Raw genomic sequence first — 12,208 nt, 5'->3', positions numbered from 1 at the left:
TAATTCTATGTTAAGATTTGATCGACGATGAATAATTATAAATATATAGAATGGCCTAGTTAATGGGCACCAACGACCTATTAAATAAAAAAATCGTATCTACTACGTCTTACCCAGTTAATGGGCACCAACGACCTATTAAATACTCAGGATAGCACAAGCACAATTTCTTTTAATTAATTTTATGCTTGGATACGAGAACTAAATGCGAAATTGAAGTTAGACATAGATTGAAATAGGACATAAATTTGTTTCCTTGGGTATTGGCAGCAGTTGTTGGCTGAAGATTGAAGATGGTTGCTAAATAAACAAGGATTGATTATTTACATGAATTGCCCATTACCTTTGAATTAAATGGATTGAATAGCAAATTTCCAGTCCAAGTTCATGGGCATGCAACTACTGAACTTAATTGTGATGATATGCAAGAATTTTTTTTTTTTTTTTTGAGTAATGATATTATTTTGAAACTTGATGCAGATAACTTTTTGTAAAAGTTTTAACTTAAGAAATTATCATATCCTGGAGCATTAAAGTTTTGTTCCTCAATGACTCCACTTTAATAAAAGTGAGTGTTAGGATTGGTTATGTGGAGATGTTGCGAGATCACTCGGGCTATTCAACATATCCAACAAATGGAATACATTCTGCTGGCATCTATATAAATTGAATTGAAAGGGTTACATTTTGGTCAGAAAGTTTCCCGGCCTTTATTTCCTTGTGCACCTGTTGAAGGGGATTTTTGCTTTGTTATTGCTTCGGATGGACTTTCTATAACAACAAATTCTTTCATGAACTTTTACAGGAAATTATGGGAGTCTTCAACAGAAACTGCATGATTAGTTCTTCACAGTATCGAAACATATTTCCAACATGGGCTCTTGGGGAAATGCTTGGGCTGACAGGCACAATCATATAGATTTGAGTCCTTTATCAGTCACTTTGTGCAAAAAAAGCCGAAGATTAGTCTAACAGCCATACAGGACATTCTCCATGACATGTCAAGCAGTAAGATCTGCATTTCTGAATACTTTGTTTGAGGGGAAAAACATCAACATTCTGACCAAGGATTACAATATGGCAGAAGAGATTAGCATTCAGTTTTTCTTGGTCAGCAGGACTCGGCAGCGATATTCCCCAAGAGTCCATATTGGAAATATGTTTCGATACTGTGAATAACTAATCATGCATTTTCTGTTGAAGACTCCCATAATTTCCTGTAAAAAACAGACACGTAAACAAAGGCAAGCATTAAGGGGAAAAAACATTAGGAAAAGAAAGTACCCAATATTTAGAAATTTTAATGTGCATATCCATATAATACACATAACACAAGATGCACCATGTTGTGCCCCTATTGTTTCCTACTTGGAGTTCAGCAAAAGGTTTAAGAACTGTAATATATAACTATATACTTTAGCCAGTTTTCAATAATTCCATCTTTCTATTACATAAAAAATAATTCTATGTTAAGGTGAGATCGACGATGAATAATTATAAGTATATAGAACGGGCCTAGTTAATGAGCACCAAGGACCTATTAATGGGCACCAACGACCTATTAAATAAAAAATTTGTATCTACTACGTCTTACCTAGTTAATGGGCACCAACGACCTATTAAATACTCAGGATAGCACGAGCACAATTTCTTTTAATTAATTTTATGCTTGGATACGAGAACTAAATGCGAAATTGAAGTTAGATATAGATTGAAATAGGACAAAAAGTTTGTTGAGTAATTATCCTTGGGTATTGGCAGCAGTTGTTGGCTGGAGATTGAAGATGGTTGCTAAATAAACAAGGATTGCTTATTTACATGAATTGCCCATTACCTTTGAATTAAATGGATTGAATAGCAAATTTCCAGTCTAAGTTCCTGGGCATGCAAGTACTGAACTTAATTGTGATGATATGCAAGATTTTTTTTTTGAGTAATGATATTATTTTGAAACTAGATGCAGATAACTTTTTGTAAAAGTTTTGACTTAAGAAATTATCATATCCTGGAGCATTAAATTCATTAGCTCAGCAAAGAGATGTAAAAACCACGAAGTGGATGATTTAGGGACTGGATTTATCTAATTTTGTTATGATTGAAATTGCAAGGAGGAGTGAGTTGAATAAGGCTGCGCATAGCTATGAATTTGTAAGAAGTTATGCTGCAGAAAACAATTGACCTGTAAAGCTATTTTTAAGTTCTTAGTCAACTAGTAGTATGTCCTATCTTATTGGCTATCTTACAATAAAAAATAAAATTGTGGTTGGACTGCTGTGGCTTTTCTTTCAAGGACAAGATCAGCTCGACTCATTTAAACAGGAAGCTGGAATAGAAGTTGATCCTTTTGGGGACTTAAATACGGAGGCGGAGAACAGTTTTCGATGATAATTCTTATGTTTGTTACTTTAGTTGTCATGATTTCGAGTCACATAGGATGGTTTAGAACTTGGATCTGTGTAGAAAGTTGCTTCCAATGGTATTGTAAAATATGCTGGAAATTTACAATGTTCTACTGTGCTCTAATCTGTTTTGACATTTCTTCTAGGCGAGGAGATAATTTCAGGGGCTCAGAGAATACACTTACCTGAGTTATTGACAAAACGTGCAGAGGCATGTGGCATTGATGTTAAGACTATATCAACATATATTGACTCTTTCCGGTATGAAGTCACATTTTTTATTTATTTTTTCTTCTATATTTTTTGTGCCTTTTCTTTTCGTGGTTTTCCTTTTAAAAGCAACATAGGTTTTTTGTGAAGATGCATGCATCAATCTTAAAAGCTGAAACCCTGTGTTGTTTGTGGTGCTCGTGTCACAGGAATGGTTTGGTATACCTCGTGTCCGAAGCTTCATAACTGTTAACCCATGTAAACTTGCACTGAAATCGGTTGGACATGGGTAAAAATGTTGTTACAGTTGGAATTTTAAATGATTGGCTTCCAGACCAAGTGTTTGTAACTTCTCACCTTCACTGTAGAAAACGTAAAAACAGGCTGGCTCTCACCTTTTTCCTTTCTCGTCTCATGCACTTTTTGGTTGCCTAAACCCAGTGGATAGTCGAATAGATTTCCTTGCATGCTCCTTTACTGACAACTACATCCCAACAGACTAGTATGGTCTGTTTGTTTCAATTGCATGCATGTAGGATCTTTCCTAGTCATCAGCACAAGACCCAAACCAATACTCAGGATGCCAATTTCTCCACCTATTCTTCTGTGGAGTTTTCGTCTCTGGTCCACCTGGTCATGTATGACTTTAGCACCTTTTTTTTATAGCTTATTCATTGTATAGTTTATTTAACTAGCTTATTTCCTTGTGCACCTGTTGAAGGGGATTTTTGCTTTGTTATTGCTTCGGATGGACTTTCTAAAGCAAAACAAAATTAATCCATGGTGTTTTTTTTTTCCTCTCCTCTTCAACTATGCTGGATCTCATCCTGTGCTGCAGACAATTTAAGAGACACCTGCTTTGCGGAAAGAATTGTCATTATTTCATGAACTAGTAATTCAGGAAACCATATATCAAGCTGGAAGGAAACCACAAATTAGTAGTCGAGGGTGACAAAAATGCTTCTCTCAACTAATTGAGTTCTGCTTCACAGATCTGCATCTCCTACATTTTCCGTCAGCGCTTGTATCAGGGGTTTGTGTTTCGTACATATTCTGCTGGTGCCTGCTCCTTGGATCTCTCATGCTGCATTTTCTATCTTTGATATGCCTGAGGTGCTCCTCGTAATGCATCTTCTATTGGTTGGTTTTTGTGCAAAACGGTGTTGGGGTTGTGCAGATCTACCATAGTCGATCTACTTTTCTGTTTGAGGTGGAGTACCGAATCCATTGTTTTTCCGGTTCTCTTCGGGCAAAGAAAAGGAAATCATCGTTCTTCAGTTTGTATCTCGTATTCTCCATTGCTCGCGGTACGTCGCTTGCAATTTAAGATATGCATGGTTAAACAAGCCAGGTTCGCCGTACTCGTCAGTGATATGGAATACTTTTCAGCGGAGGCGTAAGCAACATGGTATGCTACCCTCCGGGGGTCCCGGGTTGCTCTGGCGCGCCCCACCCTGTAAGTCCTGTGTTGTACTTTACTTGACTCTCCCCCGCTTGCTGCTTGCTGATCGCTGTGTTCAAAAATGACACGAGGATATGAGTAGATGTTGTTGGTCTTGAGCAGCATAGGGTGTACCTCTTCTTGTGCCTTTGAATCCAGAAGTACCCGTGGAGGCCCAAGAAACCACCCGACCTCGTACATCTGTAACAGTTACAATGGTATTGTTGAAACTCGCCACTACAAGAATAATGGTCATTAGCGACGCATTTTTTGGCCTTTAACGACGCTTTTAAGCGTCGCTAAAAACCATTCCGACGCTTTCCTAAGCGTCGGCAAAGCGTCGCCTATGCTACAGTGGAGAAAATGTTTTCCAACGCGTTGAAAAGCGTCGAAAATTAGCAACGCTTTACCGACGCTTTTTGGCGTCGGCAATTGCAAACGTAGTGACGCTTTAAAGCGTCGCTAATTGCAATTTAACGACGCTATAAAGTATCGGTAAATGTTCAATTTACCGATGCTTTAAAGCGTCGTTAATTCAAACTTACCGACGCTTTAAAGCGTCGTTAATTGATTTCTGGTCGAAATTTTAACGACACTTTAAAGCATCGTTAGAATATTTATTTTTTTAAAAAAAATTTAAAAAATTTTTAAACCCTGTTTACAAAATCAAAGCCACACACACTAAGCGAGATATACACAAAATCAAACATATTTATCTAAACATTCATATTGTCAAATTACATTCATACTATCAATTTACGTTTACAATTTACTTCAAAAAGCATAAAAAAAATACATATAAAACTCCAAAATAAATGCTTCAGGGGTCGCTAGCATCACCATCTCTACGTGCAGATGAAGTATCAGGAACATGTAATAAAAAAACTTAAGCAGTTAAGAATACGAAAATTATTAAGCTTTTTAAGAAAAATATGATACTTATGCAAAATGTTCAAGTAGATGTAGTAATTTACCTGAGGAGGGACAAACTGATGCAACAAAGATGTAATCTGATTAATCTGAGCCCTCAAAGATTGCATCTCTGTCTGGTGGCTCTGCTTCAACTCTTTTATCTCTGCCTTCAGATCATTAACCTCTGCAGTGCTACTACTCTGTCTAACATCTTGAGTATATCTACCCACTGGAGACAACTGAGTGGGGGTAACTCCAACGCCATAACCCCTCACTCGACCATAACGCTTCGAGCCCATCAATTCGGTAAACACCTGAGCTTCGACACCTCTGGTGTTGCCGATTGAAGATGACTCTCCGATACGCTCTGAAATAAGGGATGTAGCTCTGTCCTATATCTCTCAAAAACAATCAAATTAATTTTTGAAAAATTAAAATATATAAAAAAATCATTGCAGAAATTATTAATAAATACATACAACTATATCTCTCGACTCCTCTAGGACAAAGCTGCCATCTCGGTGGGTGTGAGTCATCTTATAGAACTCCACCTCACCAGGTTTCCTCCCATGGTCTTCCATCTACAACAAAAAGTATATTGGAAGAGTTTCATCTTATAGAACTATATCATGATGCATGCTATATGATACAAGAGTTTCAAAAAGTTTCAAAAAAACTTACGAATTCAGCTCTGAGACTCGCATAACTCTTCGAGCCTGAAGTGTGAGGAATTGTCTGAGATGCTCGTGCGGCTCGACCAATGTCAGAATATGTCTACCACGAAAAAAGTAAACATTGTAATATATTAAATATATTAAACATTATATAAGGTATTGAGAGAGAATACATAACCTGTCCTCTCTCGGAAAACCAATAGTGAACAAGCTCCCTCCACTGATGATGGTATACATCAGGAGGACAAACACGAGCAACCTCCTCCTCTGTCATACCCTCGCGCTTCTAGTCGGCCTTCAACTTCGACTTATATTCTTTCCATTTGCGGTTGAGGGACTTTAGCACCCAATCATGGCTCTCTAAAGGGAGCACAAACTTTTTCTACACCAAAATAAAGAATGTTATAATAATATTAAATCGAAAAATTAAATTTATAATAGTAAGCAAATTAACATACAGTAGCTATCAAATTAATAATATTAAATTCAATTCTTTACCTGTACAAATTTAAGAAGCTCAACTTTATAAGAAGGAAGCATATCATTCCACTTATGATAGTTGAGCGGACACAACTGACCCCTACGCGCAACTGATCCTAAGAAACTTGATAAAAGGCTTCCAGCCCTCTTGATGGGCTGCCCTAGTTCGTTGCATTCGACGACCATCTTCTCATCCTCACGAAGCTGCCACACTTCCCGTGCTCGAGAGGAACCCCGTGTCAACCTCACTCTCCCTTGTTCATCTATAAAAAATAATAATTAAAACATTGGAGGCAAATTAATTAAAATAATTAGATTATAAATGAACTTAAAATTAAATATGAGTTAAAAGAAGATATCCATTAAAAACAATAAGTTCATACAGCTCCAAGAATATAAAATCAAAAATATAAAATTCTTAGCCCTTTGTTAGGGTTGCATCCAGCCCTAGTGAAGAGATTAGCCTTTCATGAAGAGTTGAACAGCTGCACTGCAGGGGGACTTCATGATGATTGGCTCCTTCCTCCCGTCGGCTCCCTCTCAACAAATCATCATCTCTTCCTTTGGAAAATCATTCCTAAAGTACCCAAACTCTTCTCCCTCCTCTGTTTCCGTGGGGCTTCCCGAAGAACTAGGGCCTTGTTTGTGAAAGATTGAATGGTGAGAAAGAATGGGATGGAAGAATGCCTCCTCCCCTTCACATCTTGACTCCTTTTATAGGCTGCCCCCCACCCCTCTCTCCTCCTCTGTAGCTGATCCGAATGGGAAGATAGGGCTGTGGAGGCTTCATCCCTTCCGCGGATGATGGGAGATCTTGCCATATCTAATCCGGACGTTGAGAAGAGGATACGCTGGAGCTGGCTGATACACTTCTTCAACGCGGAGGGACTTGGATTCGGTTTGTGCAGTTGGCTGGGATCAATCCGAGATGCACAGACGCGGAAGGGGCTGAGACTTATCCATGGGAATAATCGGAAGAAGTTGGTGCTGATGAAGACGAGCTGGACGCGTGGAAGGAGCGGAAGAAGGTAATGATCCGTGGATGAAACGAGCTGGGCGATGGAGTTGGATCCATGCGGACAGCAGATGGATGCTGCTGGTTTGAGCCGTGATAAGATGATATGAGCTGGGAGCAGGGGATTTTGTTTGGATAAGGATGGAAGAGAGAGCTAGAATCGGCTGGGAGTTGATCTTGCGAACGGAGAGAAAGTTGGGACTCTGCTAGCAGCTGGATAAGGATGATCCGGAACAGGGGATGCGGAAGAAACTGGTGACGTTAAGAATGGATGGATTCTGAACGGGATCTGGGACGGCTGGGAGGAAATCCGGAAATGCTTCGATTTGAATCCGCGAGGGGGAGCAGCTGGTGGTTGCTGGTTCTCATCCGGAAGGGGAGTTGGCTTGGTTCGGAAGAAGGATACGGTTGGGAACAGAGGATCTTTGGACATGGGAGGAAGATGGAGTTGATCCGGATGTTGGGACTCTATTCCGAAATAAGAGAAGGCTGTGAGCTCATCCGTGGATAGGGGGCGGGATGATGTGGAAGCCAATCTTGGACGGGAGGAAAGATACGCTCTGTTTTAAGGCAGGGGAAAACGTGTGGATTTGGAAGTTGAGGATGCTGCCGTTGGCTGGCTGTAGCTTTTGCATGCATCACGGGAGGACTGGGCATGGCGGATGGCTGGGAGGAGATCTTTGGAAGAATCCTTCGGCTGGGAACAGGGATGATGTTTACGGCTGGGAGGAATTCGTGGATGAGAGCTGGATGCAGGGATTCCGAGATTTGATGGGAGATGTTAGGATGTTGTCCACGGTTGAGATGAAGACTGGATCAATGTGGAGGACGTGATCCGGAGGGATAATGGTTGCTCGATCCGAACTGGAGAAGAGAAGATCACGAACGGGATGTGGGCTGCAGAGGACGTGGACCATGCACGCGTGAGCTTCTTCCGTGATGCTCGGCATGGCTGGAAAACAGGGGATGATCCACGGGTGCTTCGGCAGCTCGGGTGTTAGATGAACATCAGGGAATGAAGGTGCCGTCGGCGTTTGAGAAGATCTCGGAGGAAGAGGATGAGGATGCTGGGACTTGTTCCGAAGAAGGGATAAGATGCAAGCGGTTGGATGGGTATGCGGAGGGAGAAGCTTGGACGCGAACAATGGCTGGGACGTTGGGAGATTAAGCCGGAAGAAAAGAAGATTGGATTGAGCCAGGGGGACGACTTGTATGATGCTGGTGTTCGGAGGAGGAAAGAGAAGGCTTGAACTCGTTTTGTTAAGCTGGGAGGCTTACACGGGGGAAGAAGCTTCTGTTCTTTTATGTCTGTGATGAAGAGGTTCTTTTGGCTGGTCCGTTGACGTGGATGCAGAGGAGCTAATGTCTGAGAGGAATTTTAGGAAGGTTGGACATGTAGAAAGACTTGTTTATAATGGGTGAACGTGTGAAGAAATTGAATGCACGTGACTGAGATGTGATGCAGAGGAGTTAGGATGAATGGCTGAATCAGAATCTTAGAGAATCTGATTCACAGGGTGCATATGATTTGGGTTCAGGGATCATCTCAAATACGTTCAACTCGACCAAAATTAATCAAGCTTAAATCACTTTTAATAATTTATTAAAATGCAATGATGTAGGGAAACACATTTTCTTATGTTTAAATTTAAAATATGTGCATAAAAATAATAATAAGTGCTATGAGTAAGAAGTTAATTTATGCATTATTTAGCACTTATCACGTCCCCTCTTCCGGATTCGAAATTGCAGTGTCCCAGCCGTGAAGCATCCCGTTCCTAGCTCCATTCTGGATTAGTTTCCTTCATCCAGCCATTCCGAAAGTCCTCCACCTCTTCTTTCGCCAGCATCGCGTCTATTACCTCGTCCGTCCGTGATACCATGCTGTGATCAAGCCGCCCGTTTCAGCCTCCCAGCACTCCCACCCTTCCGTGGTCCAACGAAGGGAGTCCACGAAGCTTCCGTGCGTGATCCCAGCAGCCTACAAGGAGCCTGTGATCCAGCGATCCCGTGTTCTTCCTCGCAGTCACCGTGATCCACCTCCCAAATTCCAGCATCGCATGCGATCAGCTCCTCTCCGCATCCCGTGAAGGAAATCCACGGATCACGCCATCATCCCGGGCGATCCCCTCCTCCGCCCTCTCCTTCCTTCCGTGATCCCAGCCTCCTTCGCGTCCGAGCTCCACGGATCATGCTGCAGTCAAGCCTTCGAGTCCACCTCTTCTTTGATCAAGCATCCAAACACGCGTCCGATTTCTTCCTTTCGTGATCCCAAGCATCCTCCCCCTCCTTCCAGGTGGTTGATCTATAAAGGGAGAAGGCATCGGCCGTGGAAGGGGGAGAGGTGTGGAGTGCTCGGCTGGTCCAAAGAGGGGAGCTCACATCCAAAAGAAAACAGAGCATGCTCTATTTTGGGGAAGAAAAGAAAAAAAAAGAGAGAAAAAGAGTGCTCCACTGGGCAAGGAAAGAGAGTTTCTTGTTTTCTTGTTTTTCTTTTATTTGCAGAAGAAAAAAAGCATTAGGCTTCCAATCTTCCTTTTTATTTTAGTAATCAATTATTTTATGCAATCTATTAATTTTTCTTTTATGCAATCCGTGTCTAAGTTTTAATTTAATATTCTGCAATTTATTTTATGTGTTTTGAAAATTCTTAGTTTTAAGATAACTCTAAAAATTTTTCTTTGTTGTTCGAATTGCGGTTTTTATTTATATTCTGTCTTTAGAAATCAACCCCTACTCTGCATCAGATTTCAATTGCAAAATTTTTTTTTCTTCCTTTTGTTTATTTTTGAATAGAAAACTAGCTCTAGTTGGTTAGAGATTAATCAAATATCCTCAAGAAATTATTTTCAAAAGAAAAAAGAAAAAAATATATTGCCATAAATCTTAATGGAGTTTCTATTCTTTTGTGTGCTCCAATCGCCTCCCTGTGGATCGACCTCCTACAACTACTATTCATCGAATAGAGGATGGTACGAGTAATGAACATAAATATTTTTGCTTGTTGGTTGAAATTTTGACAACGACATCCTTTTTAAGTCATCCTCAGCTTTTTACAAGAAAGTCGACAACAAATAACGTCCTCTGACAAGCACATCGAATGGGCCACACATGTCAGTGTGTACTATGGTGAGTATTTCAGTGGTCTTCTCCCCATGTCCTACAAAGGGCAATCTAGCCATTTTGTTCATTCTGTCCTTTCCAATATGGCCAAGCCTGAGGTGCCATAAATACTTATAATTTATCTCATCTCTAGATCTCTTAGATCCTTTGGCACTCACTTCTTGCTTAGACACATTCACAGATACATCCATATGCAAATGATAGAGACTGTCAATCATAAAACCACGTGCAACTAATTTATTTCTGAAATAAATAGAACAGCAGTCTTTGTCAAATGTAAAAACATGACCATCCTGTGTTAAACACGAAACAGAAATCAAATTTCTGCTAGCAGCAGGTACATAATAACAGTCTCTAAGCAATAAACTAAAACTAGACGGTAGTCGCAGAGGATAGGTGCCCACAGCCACAGCAGCAACTTTTGCCTCGTTGTCAACCCAAAGGGTTACCGCACCTTCCGCCAGCCTTCTACTTTCTTTAGACCCTGCATAGTAGTGCACAAATGAGCACTTAAACCAGAATCTATAACCCAACTAGAAGTAGAAGAAACCGTAAGCTTAGTTTCAATTACGAGCAAGTCTAACATACCTTCTGAAGGTGTGTCTGCCCTTTTGTTCTTCAGGCTCTCAAGATACGAAGGGCAGTTCCACTTTCAGTGGCCGTCGATATTGCAGTGGAAATATTTTTCTTTGTCATTAGCATTTTTCTTTTGAACTTCTTTCTTTGGCTTCTTGTCTTTCTTCTGCTTTTTCGCTGTCTTCTTTTTCTTCCAAGTAGACTTTCTCTTGGAACCAGAAGTCAACTCAGCAGCAAAGACAGTGCCCCTTGAACCTTTCAAGGCTCCCTCAGCAGTTACCAATATATTTAACAGTTCAGTTTTAGTGCATTCAATCTTATTCATGTGGTAGTTTACTATAAACTGCCCAAATGAATCAGGAAGGGATTGCAGGATCAGATCTATTTGCAATTCCTTGTGCATATTCATACCGAGCTTCTCAAGCTCCTCTAGGTCCTTGATCATAGTCAGACCGTGATCATGGATAGACTGCCCCTCGCACATCTTCGTTTTGAAGAGCCTCTTGGATACTTCAAAACGAGCTGTGCAACTCTGCTCACCATACAACTCTTGCAGGTGTGCCAATATCTCCTTAGCAGTCTTCATATTCTCATGCTGGCATTGGAGTTCATTGGACATGGATGCCATGATGTAGCACTTGACCCTAACGTCACATCCGTCCACTTTTAATGCGTCTCACGCTGATCATCAGTAGGACGTGTTGGTAGTCTGGGGATATCTCTTTCGAGTATATAGCCTAGTTTCTCATAGTTCAGAACGATTTTGAGGTTCCTGAGCCAGTCCTTGTAATTTGGTCCGGTCAGTCGGTTGGTCTCCAGGATATGGGTCAAAGGGTTAGAAGCTGACATTATGATATGTAGAGAGTAAAGATTCTAATTAGACTTTGTACTTGATCTTAGTTTGTTCTAGGATCTTTTAGAACAAATACACCTCCTACTATTTTCTCGAATCCCTTACACTCCCCTGGTAGAAAAACAGAAATACTACGCGACTAGGGTTTATAGTGGGTACTGCGGTCCCACCGATTTACATGACACCTCACCTAACAATTATTGGTGACACATAAATGGATGAGTGTACAACTCTTATACAATGCTTCTCAAGCATGTTGCAGTGCTACTTGGTCTCTAAGTCATGAAAACCTCACCTAACAGTTATTGGTCCCATTTCTTAGTTAAGTCAGACCTACCGTATAACCGTAGAAATAAAGTCGTCATTGGGTCCTCACCTAACAGTTATTGGTGCCCAACCCCAGCTTTACCCTACAACATCTCATGTCTATAGAGAGGTCCAGTCCCCCGATGCAACTTGCCCACTGTGTCCAGCCGAGACAAGTCAACACTAGAAAGATTTTAGCAGCTTTACTACAGTGGAAGA

The 12,208-nt window shown here is 40.8% G+C and overlaps 1 protein-coding gene across 2 annotated transcripts; it reads right to left on the bottom strand.

The window, feature by feature from the left end:
• Positions 1-3,395: 3,395 nt before the first annotated feature.
• LOC113461224 lies at positions 3,396-5,996 on the bottom strand. 2 transcript variants are annotated; one of them, XM_039117579.1, is made up of 5 exons: positions 5,815-5,996; positions 5,644-5,736; positions 5,442-5,543; positions 5,025-5,354; positions 3,396-4,251 (listed from the first exon to the last, which is right to left on the bottom strand). In XM_039117579.1, exons 1-5 carry the CDS (start codon positions 5,908-5,910, stop codon positions 3,874-3,876), a joined length of 999 nt encoding a protein of 332 aa, XP_038973507.1. In that variant the 5' UTR covers positions 5,911-5,996; the 3' UTR covers positions 3,396-3,873. The 2 variants fall into 2 exon arrangements, with proteins under 2 accessions (XP_038973507.1, XP_038973508.1); XM_039117580.1 differs by lacking the exon at positions 3,396-4,251 and adding an exon at positions 4,742-4,895 and having other exon boundaries at positions 5,815-5,991.
• Between the last annotated feature and the right edge of the window lie 6,212 nt (positions 5,997-12,208).

This window comes from Phoenix dactylifera, unplaced genomic scaffold (genome assembly GCF_009389715.1).
Source record: "Phoenix dactylifera cultivar Barhee BC4 unplaced genomic scaffold, palm_55x_up_171113_PBpolish2nd_filt_p 000243F, whole genome shotgun sequence".
Taxonomy (NCBI): domain Eukaryota; kingdom Viridiplantae; phylum Streptophyta; class Magnoliopsida; order Arecales; family Arecaceae; genus Phoenix; species Phoenix dactylifera.
The sequence above is the reverse complement of the archived record's forward strand: the minus strand, read 5'-3'. Positions and strand labels throughout refer to the sequence as shown.